We start from the raw sequence: 22,955 nt of genomic DNA, 5'->3' as shown, positions 1-22,955 counted from the left end.
GAATAACTGCTGGTAAAAAGAATAGAGAAACATGAAGCACAGGTGAAGGAAGGATCATTTATTTTTTTTTAAATCAAGATCAAAGAATGAATACAAAGAAAGGCTCCTGAATATGATTATCAGATTACTACTGGTTGCCTTCAAGAAAATTTTAATAGAACTGATGGGTGTAGGATGACTGAATACTTGAAAGTAACTTGTTTCTCTCCCTGTTGCTAGGATACAAAGGAAAGAATTATATGTAAATTAAAAGGTAATGGGAGGCAATCCTCTCTTAGTGACAAATTCCATTTCTTATGGTCAAGAACATCTTGTTAAAGCAATGACATATGAAAACCAGCTTCAATCAGTTGGCCAGACCTGTGCAGAAGACCCTGGCTATCCTCCCGTCAACTTGCTTAATTAACATAGTAAAATTTCCATCCAAGGATGGAGTTATCCACCATTTTTTGATCATGCAATGTATGTGCAAGTATGATTTCCTGCACATGCTAATCATACAATTATATATTTGGCTATGTATGTTCATCCATCTGTATAAAAGCTACAGCATAATCAAAGCAAATGCTAAGTAATAACTTAGATATTTAAGCAAGAATAAAATCGTAGCACAAGGAGTCAGGTCTGAGTCACTTTAGACTCACCTTGGCTCCTATCTCTGTAGATACAATAAATGTAAATTCTGCCTAACTCTCATGTTAAAAGATTTTTTCTCTATATCTCTGGTTATCCCCAAAGACCCACCTTTGTGGCCTAACAGAAGTAGGAATGAAAGTAAATGACCTCAGGCTAGAGGTCAATGGTAGTGAAGAGTAAAAAATAAAGACACAGAATCCTCCTAGAAATTTGGCAGAGGGACAATAGAAAAGAAATACGTAATTACTACACAGAGGAATCAGTACAATTTAGGGTACCTAAAGCTTGGAAATATGGTTAATTCTCTGGGCAAAGTTTAAGTAATAATCAACACATAACAGAAATGGTCTCTCAACCAGCGGCTGGCATGACTGAATTGGGAATGATATAAAGTAAAACGGACTCTTAAATCAATTTAAAGGTAATCTGGAATTAAAAAAAAAAAGTCAACAGAAGAGGAGTGTTACAATGGAAGGCTAGAAAAGGTGGGCGAGGAGGATTACGAGTGGCACAGAGCATTTTCAGGAAAGAGTATTATACTACCTAATATAAAATGATCCACCTGACAGTTTTATACATATGGCAGAAGTTGATTCCTAAGGCTCACAAACAGATGACATGAAGACCATTTAATTAAGTCTCCTCACTCAGGTTTCATGTGCACCCACAAACTCAGATTATAATCTTAATTTTCATTTAATCTATAGGGAGAAGATATATGGACTGACAACATGATACGTTCATTATCGTACTGGCATTTTTCTCATTATTAATGGATAATAAGACATCCTGACTTACACATGAGGCTCTTGTTAAATTTACTATGTTGAGTTTGACTAGGATGATTCTATTCCCCTAAACCTTATGAGCAATGAATATATCTGCACTGACACTAAATTGGCTTCAAGATAAGAAACCTGAATAAAGACTAGACAATGGTGACCACTTCTAATGGAATATCACTATGAAATGTCTACACCTAAGCAGCAGTTAGCCCCCATTTAAAGCTTCTCTATCTCTGTTCTAACTTAAAAGGAATGAAGGTGCTAGAGAGGGAATAGACAAATAGAATAAAGTCCTAAAGAAAGTATAATGAAGGCATAAACCTTTTAAAACTGAGAAAAGAGCAATCTTTTTCTGAGCCAAGAAAAAGAATTAAGCAGAACAAGAACAGCCTCAAGTTTCCTCCTGAAGTAGAAGACAAGTTCATCTGACAAGTGCAGGCTGGGAGATTTGAGCAGCACTGTCCACTACAACTTTCTGCAACGTTGGAAATGTTCATTCTGCATTGTCCAACATGGAGCCACTAGCAATGTGCAGCTATTGAGCAATATAAATGTGGCTAGTGCAAATGAGAAACTTAATTTTTTTTACTTTATTTTAATTAAATTTATGTTTAAATTAAAACAGCCCCATGGGGCTAGTGGCTACTGCATTGTACAGTGCAGAGAATGAAACAAGTACAAAATAATCAGAAAATGTAGCAATTAATATAAAGCAGAAATTCAAGAGTGCTCACCTTACAATCCCTTCTAAAAACTAGTTTAATTTTCAATTCTGAAAGCAACACTGTTAGTTCTAGGTCATAATAAAAGTTAGTCATTTTGTTATACTATGTTTTCTCCAATGCTGACTTGAAAAAGCAAACAGCATAGTGAAGACTAATTTGACAGTTCACAAGAATCTATGACACACCAGAGTTGCAAAAAGAAGGGATGCGAACAACATTCTGCCTTCATACCACCTTAAGCTTCCCTTCCTAAACCTGCTCTCTAATAAAGTATGGCTTAATACTAAGCAATTTCAGAAACTACCCAAACTGCTTGCAATATAACTGTACTAGAACTGTCTCGATTATTAATACTCAAGGATATTAAGTTCTCTGTGTCTGTGAGAAACAAGACAAATAACAGTACTTGTTAAAATTGAAAGTTTTAAATCCAGTATAAAAGCCCAAGGCAATATTATAAGAGAAGCTACTTTCATTGCATTCCTTGCTGTTGTCCTGCAATAATAAATGGCATACAAAAAAGGAACAGCTTGGGGGAGCAGATGTAGCTCAATGGTTCAACATCTGCTTTCTCATGCACTATGTCCTGGTTCAATCCCCAGTACCTCCTTGAAAAAAAAAAGGTTTCTTAGATCTAAAAAAGCTACAAGGAAAATAAAAGCTGACTGAGCAGCAGCAGAAGGCTGGAAAAAGAGCTCTGGACAGTTGCCTAGGAAGGGAGGGAAAAACTTAATAAAACATCTCAATGTCTGAATAAAGAAATGTTCCCAAATGACAAAAAAGCATTTGTCCAACCATCCAGATGGTATTTTGAGTAATAATGCAAAAAAAACTAAACTCCAAAGAAATTTTAATATATTTTCATCAAAGAAAACCTAATTCTAAAATACAAGCAGAAAAATAAGCAAGAAAGGATAGCCAAGAAACATGTAATAAAGGCTCAGCTAAAAAGAAAGTATGGTATTGGTACATGGAAAGAAAAAAAGGGAAGAAATCAAGAAAATAATTCCCAGAGAAAGACTCAAATATATACATGGTAATTTAGTTTGTAATTGCAAAGCCCATTTTACACGAATACCACATTTACAAGATCAAATAGGCCATAACCTCAAACCAGGTTAACTTAGCTCTGCAGAAGCATACTGGATAGTAAACAGTAGGTCGGCAGAGAAGCTTCAAACATGTCTTCACAGGGATCCTTACAGAAATTCAGGAGATTTTCTAGTGCCCCACCCTCCGCCCTCAGTGACAGCTCAGTTTTAAGAGGACCAGATGGTTAGGCTTACAATAACCTAGCTTAGATAAGCTTAGTGTGCAACAGGAAATCAGTATCTTGTCATAACCATGACTGTAGCTTCATGGTCCCTGCACTAGTCAAACTGCATGCAAACTGGCCCGTGCATCCCAACAGAAATTGATAGTCTACTCAAAGTCCTCCCTCTGCAGATGCAGTTCCATTCAAGGGTCAAACTTACAATGAGCAATGTTGCTTTATAAGAGAGTGGACATTAAACATTTAGCTTAAGGAGAGAAACAGTGCTAGAAGGTCTTCCCATTGAAAAAGGATTTTAAACCTGGAAACCCTTCTAATTAGTCAGGAAAAGATGTATTATTGTTTTAGGAAAAAATATTAAGTTGTGTCACTACTAAACAACTTAGATTTTAAAACCCCAGATGGGCTATAAAAGGTAAAATGTAAAAGATGAAACCATTTAAGTACTAGAAAAGTGGTTCTCAAAACACAGTCCAGAGACCTGTGGAGTGCCCAGGACATTTTCAAGGGGTCTGCAAGATCAAAATTCTTTTTTTAATTTTTAAAAGTTACAATAGTTTCCAAATGACCAAACTGAACAATGTTAAAAATCATGCATGGTTACGAAGATCATTCAACCAGTGGCTCTTAACTGACAGACCAATGGCTCTTAATTTAACAGAGCATGAGAAGTACAATGATATGGTTTCAGATACCACACTGTAACCTTTAAGAAATTACCACAATGAGTTTTGGTTGTAGTATCAAAGATATCCTCAGTATGTGAAGAAGCTATTAAAATATTTCTCTCTTTTCCAACTATATATATATCATCCTAAGACCCAATTTACTTCATATACTGCAACCAACATAGCATCACAACAGACTGAATGCAGAAGCATATATGACAATCTAGCTGTTACCTATTAAGTCAGACATTAAAGAGAGATGCAGAAATGTAAAACAGTACGATTCTTCTCACTAAACATTTGTTTTTATTTTCTTTTAAAAGTTTGTTTTGAAAGTAGTTTTCAAAAATAACATTTTTGTTAATCCATAATAGATTTTTAATTGAATTAATAAGCATTTTTAAACATCTCAACTTTAATTTCTTATATGATAAAATCAATAGATACATCTCATGTAAACAAAAGTCTCTTTAGGTCCTAAATTTCTAAGAATATAGAGTTCCTAAGACTAAACACATCGATATCTACTGTACTAGAAGAAAACACAGGAGACTTTTTAATAATCTCAGAGTGGGAGACTTTTATGTAAGGCACAAAATCCAGAATTGATAAGAGAAGAGACTGATACATTTAACTACATTTAAAAACATGTTCATGTGGAGGGGGGGTAGGAATGCCAGGGCACATTCAAAGGACAAAGAAAATTATGAAAACAATTTCTAAAATTCACAACATATCCTTTAGACTAATTTCTCCAATGTACAAGTAGCTCCTACAAATTAATACAAAAGAAGGCTAACAACCCTCCCCCAAAATAGAAAAGAATATAAGCAAATATACACAGGAAAGGAAATATAAATGACTCTTAAACATAAAAAGATATTCAACCTTTCCCATAAGATAAATTCAAATTAAAACAACACTAAGGTGCCTTTTTTTTTTTTCACCTGAAATTGGATATAATAAAAAAGTTCTACAACTAGGTGGCTATTATGAAAAACAAAAAAGGTAAAATAATAAATGTAGTGAGGATGTGGAGAAACTGAAACCCTCGTGCACTGTTGATAGTACTGAAAAATGGTGCTGTTACTATGGATAACAGTTTAGCAGTTCCTCAAAAAGTCAAAAAGTTAAACACAGAATTACCAGTTGACCCAGCAATTCCACTCCTGGCATATCCCCAAAAAAGAACTGAAAACAGAACTCAAAAAGATACTTATATACCAATATTCATAGCAGCATTTTTACAACAGTCAAAAAGTGAAAGCAACCTAAGTGTCCATCAATAGATGAGTGGACAAACAAACAATAAATTTTTTAAAAAATTTTTCTTTTTGAGGTATCGGGGCTGGGGACTGAACTCAGGACCTTGTATGTGGGAAGCAAGTGCTCAACCACTAAGCCACACAGGTTTCCCTGAGTTGGTTTTTTCTTTTGTTTGCTTGTTGTTTTTATTTTTTAATGAGGCACCAGAGACTGAACCTGGGACCTCCCATGTGGGAAGTAGGCACTCAACCGCTTGAGCCATATCTGCTCCTAAATAAAATCTTACCCTTCTTATTTTTGCCACCAAGAAGTATTTTCCTAAATCATTGAAACTTCCCTATAGTAAATGGGAGTTCATTCCTACTCTCTCTACCTTTATTTATGCTTGAAAATTTTAAGATATCTTTTTTTAATTTTTGTTTTTTTGCTTTTTTTTCAGGAGGTACTGGGGATTGAACCCAGGCGCTTAACCACTGAGCTACACCTGCTCCCATCATGACTGAAAAAAAAAACGAACTATCCATAAACATTATTTTATAATGGCTATATCATATTCAACATTATAAATATGTAATATAATATACTTGACCACTCTCTCCCTGTTGGGCTTTCAAGTTATTTCCAGACTCCAATAGTCATTAAAGAATGCTATAATCAATAACTAACTGCTCATATACTTTTGTACACATTTCAGATTTCTTCTTTAAAGTAGATTCCTGAAATTATTAAGCCAATAAACATTTAAGACTACTGATAATGCACTATATTCTGTAGGTTGTACCAATTTACAGTCCTACCAACAGCACATGAGGGTAAGTAACCATTTCAACAGAAACATTGAGAAGTATCTGTTTTTTTTAAGTCTTAATCACAAAATAGGCAGAAAATGGAGCTTCATTTCAATAATGCTAAACATTTTTTCCAAATGTTTAATATTTTTTTGCATTTTTTTGGGTACAAACTTCCTCATCCTTTACCAATCTATCTGGGGAGAGGGTAGGATGTGGGGCTCTTAAGGTTTCTTATTGATTTGATGAACTACTTATAGTATAAGGATATTAATTATTTTTCCCCAGTTTATTTCTCTGAAGAAAGACCCATTTTGATTTACAAAAGGCAAGAAAGAAGATGCAAGTAATAAAATACCAAGGTAAGGTTTTAGTTAGAATGATTATTTAGAAAGCAATGGATTCCATTTAACATGCCTCGCAACTAATTTTTAAAAATCAGTATTGGGATAATTTTTAAATTTTCTTATGTTATTCATTCCCGTTATTTTTAGAATAATCTTACATTTTAGTATGAATCATAAAAATACCATACTGACCAATTTCGGTTTCTAGTTTGCAAACTTACTACATTGAAACACTAAATCAAAACAAAGGCAACAATAAGAAGAAAGTAAATTTGACTTAGGAATCAAAGGAAAAAGCTGAAGGTTAACTCTAACAACTTTTTTCCCAAAGCCAAATTCAAACTGTTCTACTCTGGAACTCCACAGACTGTTCTGCCCAGATTCTGAAGAAGGTCATGCTGATCAGTATTTATAAGAAAAGTCTCCAATAAGACCTTGTAAGTACCATTACTTGAAGCCCACCAAAACGCTATTTCCCTTTGAAGCCATTATCAGAAATACAACAGTCAATTCAAAATAATGAAATAATTATGAATGCACATGGATTCTGTATCAAGAAAACTAACAACTCATAATACTGAGAAAGTAATTTTACTAGTAGGAAGAAGTAGGTCAATCCATTTAGAAAAGCAGAAAAGGACTAAATAGAACTAACACTGTGTAACAGAGGAAAGACAAAACAGCACAATTACCTCCCACCAAGTCCTTCAATTCGTTCTCTTTCCTTGGGAAGTTCTGGCTTATGGTCCTGTGTCACCTCCACAGCTCTGACAAAATCATCCTTCGGGTCATCCTGAATTCCAAGAACCACCCCTGAGTCGCCCACGTGAGCTACATACATCTTCATGCCCCGGATAATGACCACACTCGCAGTTGTCCCTGATGTGCTGGGAAGACCTGTCATTGTCTTTGGCCATTCTGCTGTAATAAGAAATAAAATATTTTATTCTTCCAGTTATAAACATTAATACTGTTTCAGAAAACAAATGGCAAGCATATGCTGAACTAGCATATTAAAATATGAACAGAAAAAATTTTAAGAATATTTTGAAAACTATTAAAAAGGATTCAATGTTAATCCATTAATCAATATAAGCAATTAAAATAATTATTAATTTCATAGATAATACAACTATATTACAACTATCCAAGCTATCCTAAGAGAAAAATACTCCAGAAAAGATTTACTACTTCCATATAACTCTGATCCTACATGTAGAGGCAAAGATTTAACAGCTTTGATACCACATTGCCAATAACTTAGCATCTCTTTATTAATCTCTCAAAATTTTTTCAGAAAAAGTCATCTTATTTGTTTTTGAAATAACTATTTTGAATATTCATAATCTAACAAATTACCTTTATTGAGCACTTAACGGTAGACCAGGCTTTGTGCTAAAAGCTTTACATTCATTATCTCAAATAATACTTGTAATGAACCTATGAGATAGACAAAATTATTCTCATTATTTTTACTTTACATATGAAGATGTCAATACTTCAAATGGTTAAGAAACTTGCTCAAGATAACTCAAATAAATATTAAGCTGTAAAACCACCATATATTTAATTCCAAACTTATACTGTCTAATTAAATTCCCTGACATTCAACAATTCTGAATTACTCTCTAATACTAAACAAACTAAAACTTATAGTTCAAGATAGCAGGCTGAGGTCAAGCATGAACATATTCTTCTCCCTAACCAACAAAATCGCAACTGAACTGACAGAATATAAATATTAGAAAAAGTCCAGGGCAGCTGTGAAAGGGTCATGAGCAAATATGAGGAATTCCTGGAAGTTTAAACAAGTGGAATTATGTTGAGGGAGAAATGAGAATGCAAAACTTATCATACAACACAAGTGAAAAGAGCAGCCAGTAAAGAAGCTAATGCATAGGTTTTCCCTGTTGAGTACTGTGCTGGTTAGGCTAATGTGTCAGCTTGGCCAGGTAATGGTGCCCAGTTGTTTGGTCAAAGTAAGCACTGGGCTAATGGTAATACAAGGGCATTTCATGGGTTTCAATCATCAGTGAGTTGATTGCATATATGGCTGGTTACATCTACAATCAACTGAGGAGACTGCCATCAGCAATGAGTGTAGTCTCATCCAATTTGTTGAAGGCCTTAAAAGGAGAAGTGATTTCAGTATTCAGAGAGAGAATTCCCATATCTACTTCAGACAGCGGCCAGCATCTCCTAGGGAACTCAATGGAGTTCATTGGAGTTCCTGGCTTGAAGCCTACCTTATATAATTTAGACTCATGCATCCCCATAGTCTCATGAGGCAATTTTATAAAATCTCATTCTATTTATAGGTATTTCTTCTCGGTTCTGTTTCCCTAGAGACTAATATAATACCATAAAATCCAAACTCAGGCTGTGGCAAAGGGTAAGGGCAGAATAGATGATAGAAAGTTGGCATACTAACTTAAAAACTACAGAGAGTATATCAGTGCCGAAGCTATCAGCACATTAAGGTTTAATATTTTAGTCCCTAAGCTACAACTAACTGCAATACCTCTCTTTTAAGGAAAGTGACTGATCTGTTGATGGGGTCAGGTAGTATCTCAAAGGGGGATGATGGGAGAAGGAATAGGGCCTAAAAATCCTGGGTGGGGTGCAGGGCAACTTTCATAGCCACAAGGAATGATAAAAAGAACACTATGACTCTCTAACGTATGGAAGCTAACTAGCTCGTTTCTTTTTTTTAAAAACATTTATTATGAAAAGACATCCCCTGAACCCTAAAGGAAATTATATCTCCCTCTGCAACCCACAGACAGAAGCCATTCACAGAGTGCCTGTCACTCACAGTAGAGGCCTGCTTGGGGTATATAATGACCTTCACAATTGCTGAAGGAAACCAGAACAGATACCAATATTGACCAAGCTAGAAATTCATTATATATGTATATATATGTATTGGAATAGGAATGAGTTAAAACATGTAAAAGCAACTGCAACAAAACAAACACATACTAAGTGCTCAATAAATATTAGCTCTCCTTTTTTTTTTTTTTTTTAAAGATTTATTTATTTATTTAATTTCCCCCCCTCCCCTGGTTGTCTGTTCTTGGTGTCTATTTGTTGCGTCTTGTTTCTTTGTCCGCTTCTGTTGTCGTCAGCGGCACGGGAAGTGTGGGCGGCGCCATTCCTGGGCAGGCTGCTCTTTCTTTTCATGCTGGGCGGCTTTCCTCATGGGCGCACTCCTTGCGCGTGGGGCTCCCCCACGCGGGGGACACCCTTGCGTGGCACGGCACTCCTTGCGCGCATCAGCGCTGCGCATGGCCAGCTCCACACGGGTCAAGGAGGCCCGGGGTTTGAACCGCGGACCTCCCATATGGTAGACGGACGCCCTAACCACTGGGCCAAAGTCCGTTTCCATATTAGCTCTCCTTGTTGATATATCCATTATTTAGAAAAGGCAAAAAGCTTGAGATCTATTAAGAGGAGCTTGCAAAGAACAAATGCCCCTAAGAAAACTACTTGTGGGGAAAAAAATCAAGAGAATCTACATATAAATTATTGGCAATGATAAGAAAGTTCAGCAAAGTTGCTATACATAAACATTCTTTTTGTTGTTGTTCCTTCCTTGACCTCTCCTTTCTGTGACACTCTCAACAATCAAGGTGATGGTATCTCTTAATGCAGTAAAGCTAATACACTCTGCTCTGATGAATAGATTTTGTGGTGTTCGTTTGGGACAGTTTATACATGGTATATAGAGAAAGGCAGAAAATGCAGAAACAAAAAAATTAAGAACACTTAAAAATTTTCAATGACTAAGAATATTGAAAGAGTTTCAAAGAGCATGGGGGGAGGTTTTTTCCCCTCATGTGCCTCTTTTTATTTCATAAAATTCTTCCTTTGTTATTGATCTGTATTTTGAATGATTTAAATTATAATATAAATATTATTATATAAAAATAAACTGTATTTCAATATACCAGCAACAAAAATTATAAAACGTAGTTTTTTAAAAGACACTATTCACAATAGCAACAAAATATAAATCTGAGAACGATGCTAATAAATTCATAACAAGACCTTCATGTAAAAATTTAAAACTTTATTGAGATTCATTGAAGACAACAAGTAGGCCAACAAAACGATAATGAGCAAAGAAGCAAACTACATATTTGGATACTTGAATAAAGGAGAGACTTTGAATAAATGGCACTGGGATAAAACAGGAAAAAATATCAATTCTAGGTAAATTAAATCCTAATGTGAAAAAACCAAGTGAAAATGATGGTACATTCAAGACCTCAAAGTAGGAAAGGATTTCTTAAAGATACAATATGGATTAGCCAAATTAAAAAATTGGGGAAACAGATGTGGCTCAAGTGATAGGGTCTCTGCCTACAATATGGGAGGACCCAGATTCGATTTCTGGGTCCTTCTGGTGAGAAAGAAGAGAAAGTGTGCCTGCCCAGCAAACCAGTGCCCACGTGGCAAGCCAAGTGCACACACAAGTGCCCACATGGCAAGCAGAATGACCATGAGGTGAGCCAAGTGCCCACACGAATGCCCGCATGGTGAGCCAGTGCCTCCACAGTGAGCTGAGTGCCCACACAGTGAGCCAGTGCCTGCAGCAAGATGATGACACAACGAAGGAGAGGCGAAGGGGAGAGTCAAGGTGAAGCAAAGCAGAGACCAGGAACTGAGGTGGCGCAACTGACAAGGGAACCTCTCTCCACATCAGAGGTCCCCAGGATTGAATCCCGGTGAATCCTAGAGGAGAAAGACGAGAAGAGAGGACAAAAAGAGAAATAGATACAGAAGATCATACAGCGAATAGACACAGATAGCAAAAATAGCAGGCTGGGGGAGGGGAAGGGGGAGGAAAAAAAAAGAAAAAGAAAATAATTGCCAAGTTGTACTATCATTAAAATCAAAAATGTCTATTCATTAAAAGATACCATTGGGAAGTAGATAAGGCTTAGGTAACTGAGTTCCTGCTTACCACGTGTGAGGTTCTGGGTTCAGCTTCTGGTACCTCCTAAAAAAGATAAGCAAGACAGCAAGCTCACACAACAGGCAGGTGTGGCAAGCTGATGCAATAAGCTGACACAACAAAAGACACAAGGAGGAAAACATAATGAGAGACACAACAAAGCAGGGAGCAGAGGTGGCTCAGGCACCTCCTCCTCTCAATGGAGGTCCTGGGTTCGGTCCCTGGTGCGTCCTAGAAAAACAAGAAAGCTGAATAGACAGAGCAAGTGCAAACAACAAGGGGGTGGGGAGAAATGAATAAAAATAAATGTTAAAAAAAGATAACCATTACTTAAAAAAAAGAAAGAAAATAAACAAAGACAACTCAGAATGAAAGAGGATATACTGGTAATACATAGGCATGACAAACGACTGGTATCAGAATAAATAAAATACACCTACAAATCAAATCATCAAGAGTAAATGCCTAAAGGAAAAAATGAACAAAAGACCTGACCAGACCTTTCACAAAAGAGGAGATCCAAACAGCCGTAAAAAATGCAAAAGGTTCAGCCTTCTTTAATCATCAGGGAAACAGAAATTAAAAACACAATGAGAAACCACTACATAATTACCAGATTGCATGTTATTATTGCATAAATTAAAGTCTAACAATAGACTTTATGATCAGGTATGATTAAGAATGTAAAACAAGTACCATCATAATCTACTAGATAGCCCAACCTGGCACAACTTAAGAAAACATTAAGGCATTATGTATTTAAAGATGAAGATATGTACACTGACTACTCATTACCCCTTGATATATACCATAAATTAATGTACATTGGCACAGAATGCACATGAATGTTCACAATGCACTGTTCTCTTTTTTTAATAATTATTTTATTTATTTCTCCCCACCCCCTTGTTGTTTGCACTTGCTGTGTCTGTTCATCTTCTCGTTTCTTTAGGAGGCACCAGGAACCAAACCCCGGGACCTCTGATGTAAAGGGAGGTGCCTAACTGCTTGAGCCACCTCTGCTCCCTGCTTTACTGTGTTGTTTTTCTTCTGGTGTCTCTTATTGTATCATCTTGTTGCCTCAGTTTGCCGTGCCTGCCCATCACACCAGCTTGCTGTTTTCTTTAGGAGGCAAACCTGGGACCTCCCATGTGGAAGGTGGGAGCACAATCACTTGGGTCACATCTGCTTCCCAGCTCTGTTCTTTATGGCTAAAAACTGGACAACTCAAATGTACTTCAAAAGGAAAATGGGTTACATTACACAGAATGTGTAAGAATCTCAAAAGAATTATGATAAAAGTATATACAGATAGAATGATTTTCTTCATCAACAACAATTTAAAAAACTATCATATTTAGAGGTAAGAGGTAAAACAATAAAGAAATCACTACAGAACTATCATCACAAAAGCCAAGATAGTTGTTATACCTCGGGGAAAGGAAGATATATGAGATCAGATGGGACATGGAAAAGATCCCCATGTAGAACTGGCCTGCACCATAGACAGTTGGCCTGCGCCATGAACTGATGCAACATGTTGATGCAACAAAAAAGAGACAGAGGAAAGACAATGACAGACACAGCAAACCAGGGAGCTGAGGTGGCTCAAGCAACTGGTTGTCTCTCTCCCACATCAGAGGTCCCGGGATGGGTTTCCAGTGCCTTGTGAAAAAGAGAACAAGAAGAGAAGACAAACAGACACAGAAGAACGCACAGCGAATGGACAGAGAGAGCAGACAGTGAGCAGAGGCGGTGGGGAGGGGGTGTGTGTAAAAAAAAAAAGTACATACAAAGTGCAAAACAAGCTGATATCAGGTATGAGGCCTCAGGTATTTCAGTATTCCCATTTATATTAGTTAGGGATGCTGATGTAAAATATCAGAAATTGGCTGGTTTTTATAAAGAGTATTTATTTGAGGTAGGAGTTTATACAGATGCCAGGCTATAAAGCATAAGTTTCTTCCCTCACCAAACTCTATTTAGAGCAAGGTGGCTGCAGACATCTGTGAGGGTTCAGGGTTCCTGGGTTCCTATGCTCCTAGGACTTGCTTTACTCTGGGTTCAAGTTTCCTTTCTTCCTGGGGCTGGTTTCTCTTTCCTCTGAGTGCTGACTTCCTGGGGCTCCAGCTTAAGTCTTCAGCATCAAACTCGAACATCAAAACTCCAACACCAGAAACTCTCAACTCTGTTCTTTGCCATGCCTTTTATCTGTGAGTCCCCACCCCTTCATGGGGTCCCCATGAAGGGGTGGGGACTCAACGCCCTAATCATAACTCAATCATGCCCAGGTACAGAGCAGATTACAAGCAAAATCCAGTATTTCTTTTTGGAATTCATCAATATTAAACTGCTACACCATTCAGTGGATTTCAGGTTGAGATAGCTGAGAATAGTTTGGGTAAGCTTGGCTGCCTGCTTCCTCCTCTAAATCCAAATATTTCAATAATTCTTTGATATCTTCTACTACCTTACTTTGATAAATCCTGATTCCTGTATGCACACACATATTTAAAGCATTCTGATCAGCAATCAACCCTGAGAGCATACAAGGTAAGTGCCTGCAAGTCTCATGGTTGTTCTCTCCCATCAGAAGTGTAATCAGAGTGCCTCTAACCTTGTTCATGTCACCCATCACAAAGTTAATTTTGAAGAATGAAGGATAGACATCTTCAGAAAGTGGCAGGGAAGGATGCTTCTTCACACAGTATTTAATTATATCTTGCACTGCACAGATTTTTGTTAAAGTGTGATACCTAGCTTTCCGCAAAAAGACCTTTCTTCCAGTCTTAATTTGTGTCAGCCTGAGAATGATATTCTGGGTGCCTTCTTTGAATTCACACAGTTGTCCCACTGTAGAACGTGCAGAGGAGCAGTATAGCTCACGTAGCTGAACACCTGATACCCATGCACGAGGTCCAGGGTACAATCCCCTGTACTTCCTAAATATAAAACAAACAAAAAAACTAACTCTCATTGGGGAGTGGATGTAGTTCAGTGGTTGAGCACCTGCTTCCCATGTACGAGGTCCTGGGTTCAATCCTCAGTACCTCCTTAAAAAAGAATAGCACAATCTTCTCTTTCATGACAGGGCTTCCTTAAAAGTGTTCTGTATCACCATCTGGTGCAGGTAGTTTGCATACTGCTCCATTTCTTTTAGAAGACTCTGTCTCTTGTGCCACCCTCTTTCTAGCTTGGTGAGCATCTCCTTTTCCTTCATTATCTACAGATTCTATTTTGAAAAGGTTTTTTGTTAGAGTCCTCTCCAGTTTCTTGTAATTTTTGTCATCTGACACACCACTGAGACCTATTACTTGCTATTCTATATTTTTTACTTCATTTAGGGTTTCCAGAAGCCTACTAATGGAAGGGTATTGGTCTTCCTTATCCATATTTTTGTTGCATTCAGTTTCACAAGCACTCAACACGCCTTTTCATGCCACTGAGAAAGCTCAAATAATTTCTTTTTCTTGAACCAAGGGATAGTAAACTGTCAAGATATTCCATCACTCCCAAATAACTACAGTATCTAAATTCCTACAAACAAGGACATTCTTCTACATAGTAACCAACCAGTAAAACCAGGAAATTAACAATGATCCATACTACCATCTAATCCACAGACCTCATTCAAATTTCATTTATCGTAATAATATGCTTTACAAAAATTTGTCATATTACTTGTCATGTCTCTTTATTCTCTAAATCCACAATTCTTCAGTGTTTCCTTGATATTTCTGAAGAGCATGAGGCCAGTCATTTTGAGAATGTTTCTCAATTTGAATTTGTTTCATGATTCATGCTTGTATTCCGGTTATATACATTCCTAGCAGGCATATCACAGAATTGTCACTGTGTTCTTCTCATTGATGGTGGTATACAATTTCAATTTTGTCCCATTAAAAATGACGTTACCTTTAATTACTTGATTAATGTGGTATCTGCCAGGTTTCCTTTTATAATTAATAAGTATTAACCTCTTATGTTTTTTAATGTAACATTTTATGTGATCTATTTATCTTTTTTAAAAAAGAAAAAACAAAACAAAATTAAGCATTTTATGAGATAATTTAAGACTGTAAATACCTTTCGTTTTGTTTTTTTAAAGATTTATATTTTTATTTATTTCTCTCCCCTTACTCACCCCCCACTCCCAGTTGTCTGCTCTGTGACCATTTGCTGTGTGTTCTCCTGTGTCTGCCTGTACTCTTGTCAGCGGCACCCAGAATCTGTGTCTTGTTTTGTTGTGTCATCTTGCTGCGGCAGCTCTCTGTGTGTGCGGTGCCATTCCTGGGCAGCCTGCACTTTTTTCGCACTGGGCGGGCTCTCCTTACGGGGTGCACTCCTTGCACACGGGGATTCCCTACGCAGGGGTCACCCCTGCGTGGCACGACCCTCCTTGCGCACATCGGCACTGCCCGTGGGCCAGCTCGTCACATGGGTCAGAAGACCCTGGGTTTGAACCTTGGACCTCCCATGTGGTGGTGGACGCACTATCCGTTGGGCCAAATCCGCTTCCCAAATATGTAAATATCTTATTCCTTAAATTTTAACCTACTAGTTTTAGCATTTACTGATGTTTATTGGCTGAATTGATTATTATGATGATGGTTGCCAAATATGATTTTCTAATGCCATCATTTTGTCCACATGTATTATTGGGCATTCTACTGAAAAAGAAAACTTCTCTTTATTAATTTAACCATCAGTATTAAATCACTGATTCCTGTTTTATTCAATGACTATAATCCATTACTATCATTATTCATATTGATATTCAAACTGTCCCAAATTTGATAGATGGCAGTCCCTTCAAAAGGCCTTGTAGGTCTTTTTGACATGTCTCTCATTATTCTTTGAGCCCATCTCCTTACTCTTTGCAATTACAAGATAACTCCAGGTTCTTCTTGTACCTTCCTTGTGCTGGTCTTACATTTGAGTGCTGCTATTCCCAGGAATTCTCAGTGGAGAAAGTTAGGGAATATATATATGTGTACGTACACACACACACACAAATTTACACCTCCATTTATTTCCATATCTATCATATCTATTAAAAACAATTTCACATCAATACCGACACAGATACTTTCGATTCCAATCTAACACTACAGTGTTCATTATAGTTTTTCCTTTTCCCTATTTGTAACTCCTTCTTTGACAGAGAGAAATATGGCTTCCATTATTCTCTATATTTACTTATTGGATCAGTTGTTCTCCCCCTCCCCATACCACGTCACCAATTTCTTATCCATGTTGCTATCTCCCCAAACATTTTGCTTGGGTTCCTAGTCCAAGCCACAGCTCCCCCTCCAGAGAGGATCTCTCCTCAAACACACTCTGTTTGACACCCTTTTAGCAGGTGCTGCCTCTACCATTTCTTCTTTCAAGATGCAATATCCCATGAGCCTCCATCATCTCACCCCCACCCCATGGACACTCAACTCAACCAGCTTGGGCTATAACACCTCTATCAGGTCTTTGCTAACCTCTCTTCCCCCACAAATGTCATCCTCCCCCTCCTTGGGCTCTAACACCCTACGCTGGGCCAACACTGCTACACCCCAGGAGAAAGGACCACCGTACTGCACCACCTGTTGTTCAAAGTGGCAGTAACATTTTGCATTCCCATCAGCAGTATATGAGATTTCTATATCCTCCTCAGCATTTAGAAGTGTCAGTCTTTTGAATTTTAACCTATTAGTAGATGTATGTTTGTGGTTTTCATTTTTCAACCTTATTTTTGCTTTTTTTAGTTTACCACAACTTTCTAATGAGTTTCTTTGTGTTTGTGTGAGTATGTATGTGTGTGTTTGGCCTAAATAAACCAGGGTCACTTTCTATTATATGACAAAAAACTTAATTTTTTTAAAGGCTTACAAAAATTTATTAAAATGAGGGTGTTTAATCTTGTATCATAAGTCACTACAGATAATTAAAGCAGAATCCAGATGGGTTTACAGAAATTAAAATTCAGACTCTTTAATCTAGTATTATGAGTATCCATTTGGCTGTCTTTCAAATGGTTAAGAGCTGCATGGTTGGCTGTCATGAAAATTCTTAACACCTACAGGTAAATGAAGATTACCTTTGTGTTCTCCATAAAGGTGAATTTCTAATCCTTGTGCTTTCTAAACTGTCCCAGGCTTGTCTCTAGACCTGCAGAAATTTAGTCAAATTTAGGTATCAATAGGTATATTTTTACAGTATTGATAGATTGTTTCAGTTAAAAATTCATCTTCACTCTTTCAGAGGGATTCCCATTTTTACTTTTAAAAACCATAACCAAAAAAAAAAAACTTTAATTAATATAAAAAATAAGCAGAAAGAAACTACCACTTCAATAAAGGGTTAGAGGTAAAAATTCTACTATATTCATTTTATATAACACTACAGAAATAATTAATTATAACAACAATGCATCAACATGTAAAATGCCACTGATGTACTCTCAAAGCAAAAAAATACAGGAAGTCTGTATATTATACCCCCAACTATGATAAAACGTAGCACATGAGAATGCACAAAAACAAAAGATTTTCCCAGAGTGATGGGTGATTTATATTCTCTACTTTTAAACAATGTTCAAGATATTTAATTCTTGGGAAGCAGATGTGGCTCAAGCAATTGGGTGGGGAAGGGAGAGAGGAAACCAATAAAATAAATCTTTTAAAAAAGGTATTTAATTCTTAGAATGCATTACAATATATTCAGGATATATATGATATATAGAAGAATTTAGGCAAAAGGAGTACTTGAGGAAATAATAGCTGAAAATTTCCCAACTCTCATAAAAGAAATGAACTTTTATGTCCAAGAAGTGCACCATACCCCAATCAGAATAAATCCGAACAGACCTACTCCAAGACACATACTACTCAGAATGTCAAATGTCAAAGAAAAAGAGAAAATTCTCAGGGCAGCAAGGGAGAAGCAAACCATTACATACAAGGGAGGCTCTGTAAGACTTAACACAGATTTCTCTTCAGGAACCATGGAGGCGAGAAGACTGGTATGATTCAATTAGGATACTGAATGAGAAAAACTGCCAGCCAAGAATTCTTTATCCAGCAAAAACTGTCCTTAAAATATGAAGGTGAATATAAAATATTCACAAACAAACAGAAACTAAGAGAGTTTGCAAAAAAGAATCCACCTTTGCAGGAAATATTAAAGGAAGCTTTAGAACTCTGGTTCTAAAAGAAAAAGACAGGAGAGAGAGATTTGGAGAAGAGTATAGAAGAAAGAATAGTAGAAAGGATAACCAAAAGATTAAAAAGACAGACAAAAATATTATAAGACATTAAAAAACAAAGAATAAAATGGTGGAAGTAAATAGTGCATTTACTATAATATCACTGAATGGGAATGGATTAAATTCGTCAATCTAAAGATACAGGCTGACAGAATCGATTAAAAAATATGAGCCATCAATATGCTGCTTACAAGAAACTCACCTTAGACCTGCAGATATGAAATGGTTGAAAGTAAATGGTTGGGAAAAAGATAATCCATGAGAATAGTAACCAAAAAAGAGCAGGGGTAGCTATACTAATATCAGACAAAACAGACTTTAAATGCAAAAAAGTTATAAGAGATACAAAAGGCCGTTATATATTAATAAAAGGGACAGTTCACTAGGAAGATATAACACTCATAAATATCTATGTACCTAACCAGGGTGCCCCAAAATACATGAGACAAACTCTGGCAAAACTGAAGGGAGAAACAGACATCTCTATAATAATGTTGGCGACTTCAACACCCCACTCACATCATTAAATAAAACAACTAGAAAGGAGATCAACAAGATCAACAAGGAAACAGAACTAGAACAATATAAAAATGAGTTAGACCTAACAGACATATACAGAACACTGCATCCAAATCCAGTGAGTTATACATTCTTCTCAAGTGGTCATGGATCTTTCTCCAAGGTAGACCATGTTAGGGCACAAGACAGCTCTTAGTAAATATAAAATGACTGAAATTACACAAAGCATCTTCTCAGATCACAATGCAATGAAACTGGAAATCAGTAATAGACAGGAAAAAGGTAATACATTTTGCAAATGTATGGAGGCTGAAAAACACACCACTAAATAATCAGTGGGTCAAAGAAGAAATTCCACGTGAAATCAGTAAATATATTGAGACAAATGAAAATGAGAACACAACGCATCAAAACTTATGAGATACAGTGAAGGCAGTCTTGAGAGGGAAATTTATAGCCCTAAATGCCTATATTAAAAAAGAAGAGGTAAACTCAAAGATTTAACTGAACTAGAGAAACTAGAAAAGAACAGCAAACCAATCCCAAAGCAAGCAGAGGGAAAGAAATAACAAAGTTTAGAGCAGAAATAAATGAAACTGAGAAAAAAAAATAGAGAAAAATCAACAAAATCAAAAGCTGGTTCATTGGGAAGATCAATAAAATTGACAAACCCCTACCTAGACCAATGAAGAAAGAAAGAGAAAAGATGTAAAAAAAATACAATCAGAAATGAAAAGCGGGGAGTTACCATTAACTGCACAGAAACAAAAAGAATCATAAGAGAATATTATAAGAAACTGTATCCCAACTAACCAGACAACCTAGATGAAATGGACTAACTTTTAGAAATGCAAAAACAACCTACACAGACACAAGAAATACAAGAACTTAACAAACCAATCACATTTAAAGAGATTGAATCTATCCTAAAAATCTCCCAGCAAAGAAAATTCCAGGACCAGAGGCTTGACAGGTGAATTCTACCAAGAATTTTGAAAAGAATTAATACCGATTCTGTTTAAACTCTTCCAAAAAATTGAAGAAGAGGGAAAATTACCCAAAACATGTTATGAAGCCAAATATCACTCTAATACCAAAGCCAGATAAAGATACTACAAGAAAAGAAAATTACAGACCAATCTCTCTAATGAACATAGATGCAAAGAGAATCCAACAGCATTATTAAAAGACTTATACATCACGGCCAAGTGGGATTTATTCCTGGTATGCAAGGCTGATTCAACATAGGAAATTCAATGAACATAATACATCACATTAACAAACTAAAGGAAAAAAAACCACACAATAATCTCAGTCTACGTAGAAAAGCCATTTGATAAAATCCAGCATGCTTTTTTGATAAAAATACTTCAAAAGATAAGAATAGAATGAAAATGCTCAATGTGATAAAAGGCATATATGAAAAACCCATAGCCAACATTATACTCAAAGGGGAAAGGTTGAAAGCTTTCCCTCTTAGATCGGGAACAAGAAAGAAGGCCCACTATCACCATTTTTATTCAATGTTGTACCAGAAATTCTAGCTAGGGCAATTAGACAAGAAAAAAAAAATTATAGGCATCTGAATAGGAAAAGAGGAAGTAAAACGCTCACTGTTTGCAGATGACATGATCCTGTACTTAGAAAATCCTGAAGTATCCACAACAAAGCTACTTGAGCTAAGAAGTTCAGCAACGTGGCAGGGTACTAGATCAACACCCAAAAATCCGTTATGTTTTTAATACATTAGTACTGAACAATCTTAGTACTGAACAATCTGAGGAGGAAATCAAGGGAAAAATTCCATTTCAATATCAACAAAAAGACTCAAATACCTAGGAATTAATTTAACTAAAGAAGTACAGGACCCATATGCAGAAAACTACAAAACAATGCTAAAAGAAATTTTAAAAGCCCTAAACAAATAGAAAGACATTCCATGCTCATGGATTGGAAGAATAAATATCGTGAAGATGTCAATCTTACCCAAACTGATTTAATAGATTCAATGCAATACCAATCAAAATCCCAACAGCTTACTTTACAGATTTAGAAAAGGAAATTATCAAATTCATTTGGAAGGGAAAGTCTACTCGAATAGCCAAAAGCATTCTAAAAAAAGAAGAGCAATGTGGAAGGAATTCCACTGCCTGTCACTGAAACATATTACAAAGCTACACAGTGGTCAAAATAGCATGATACTAGGAAAAAAAAAAAAAAAAGACATATCAATCAGTGGAATCAAACAGAATCCAGAAACAAACCCTCACCTATACAGTCAGCTGGTTTTTTACAAACCTACCCAGTAAATGTTAACGAGACAAAGCAGCCTCTTCAACCAATGGTGCTGGGACAACTCGTTATCTATAACCAAAAGAATTAAAGAGGCTTTAATTCTTTTACACCCTTTACAAGAATCAACTCAAAATGGATCAAAGACCTAAATGTAAAAGCCGGGACCATAAAACTACTAGAAGAAAATGTAGAAACATCTTCAAGACCTTGTAATAGGTGGTGGTTTCTTGGACCTTTTACCCAAAGCACATGCAACAAACAGATGAATGGGACCTCCTCAAAGGACTTTGTCAAATGGGTGAAAAGGCAGCCAACCCAAGGGGAGAAAATATTTGGAAATCACATATCCATTAAGAGTTTAATATCTGGGATATATAAAGAGATGTTACAATTCAACAATAAGACAAACAACCCAATTTAAAAATGGGCAAAAGGCTTCAACAGATATTTGTCCAAAGAAGAAATACAAATGGCAAAAAAAAAATATGAAGAAATACTCAACATCACTAATGATGATGGAAATGCAAATCTAAACTACAATGAGCTATTATTTCACACCTATCAGAACGGCCAGTATTAAAAAGACACAGAACTACAAGTGTTAGAGACAATGTGGAGAGATAGGAACACTTATTCACTGTTGGTGGGAATGCAGAAGGAAACAGCCACTGTGGAAGACCGTTTGGCAGTTCCTAAAGGAGTTGAATATAGACTTTCCACATGACCCTGCAATACCACTACTAGGAATATATACCCAGAAGAAGTGAAAGCAGTGACAGACATCCACACACCAATGTTCATAGTGGCCTTATTCATGATTGCCAAAAGTTAGAAACAACCCAGTTGTTCATGGATGAATGGATAAACAAACTGTGATGTATTCATATGGTGGAATATCATGCAGCTGTAAGAAGAAATGACGTCGTAAAGCATATGACAACATGGATGAACCTGGAGGGCATTATAATGAGTGAAGCAAGCCAGATACAAAAGGACAAATACTGTATGAATGTGTTACTATGAACCAAATATTTTGTTTAACATATTACACGATTAAAAAATTTTTTTATGTGTCCAGTATATCTAATTGAGAAATGTACGTTTTTATTTAACTGAGTTTAAGTTTTTATTTATATTTTCAATTGTTAAATATACAAAATAAAGTTTAAAAAAAAGAAGCAGGGAAGCAAATGTGGCTCAGCTGATAGAGCATCTGTCTACCATACAGAGGGTCCAGGATTCGATCCCCAGGGCCTCCTGACCCATGCGGTAAGCCAGCCCACGCACAGTGCTGCCGCATGCAAGAAGTGCCATGCCACGCAGGGGAGCCTCCACGTAGGGGTGCCCCACATGCAAGGAGTGCGCCCCATAAGGAGAGCCACCCTGAGTGAGAAAAGCATAGCTCACCCAGGGGCACTGCACACATGTAGAGCTGATG

At 36.5% G+C, this 22,955-nt stretch overlaps 1 protein-coding gene and 1 non-coding gene across 2 annotated transcripts in view; both read right to left on the bottom strand.

Moving 5' to 3' along the window:
- The window catches only part of PPM1D (protein phosphatase, Mg2+/Mn2+ dependent 1D), a 101,148-nt gene that overhangs the window by 46,686 nt on the left and 31,507 nt on the right, over nucleotides 1-22,955 (bottom strand). The window contains exon 2 of the mRNA XM_004450305.4: nucleotides 7,181-7,409. Coding sequence (XP_004450362.1) covers nucleotides 7,181-7,409 — 229 coding nt within the window. The remainder of the gene's footprint in view (nucleotides 1-7,180; nucleotides 7,410-22,955) is intronic.
- Nucleotides 17,664-17,742, bottom strand: LOC111762275 (small nucleolar RNA SNORD79). Its single transcript, XR_002795434.1, has one exon. It is a non-coding gene; the product is annotated as a small nucleolar RNA SNORD79 (small nucleolar RNA).

The sequence above is a fragment of the Dasypus novemcinctus genome, chromosome 21, assembly GCF_030445035.2.
Source record: "Dasypus novemcinctus isolate mDasNov1 chromosome 21, mDasNov1.1.hap2, whole genome shotgun sequence".
In the NCBI taxonomy this organism is placed as follows: Eukaryota; Metazoa; Chordata; class Mammalia; order Cingulata; family Dasypodidae; genus Dasypus; species Dasypus novemcinctus.
Note: the sequence above shows the minus strand (reverse complement) of the source record. Positions and strands in the feature narration are given on the sequence as shown.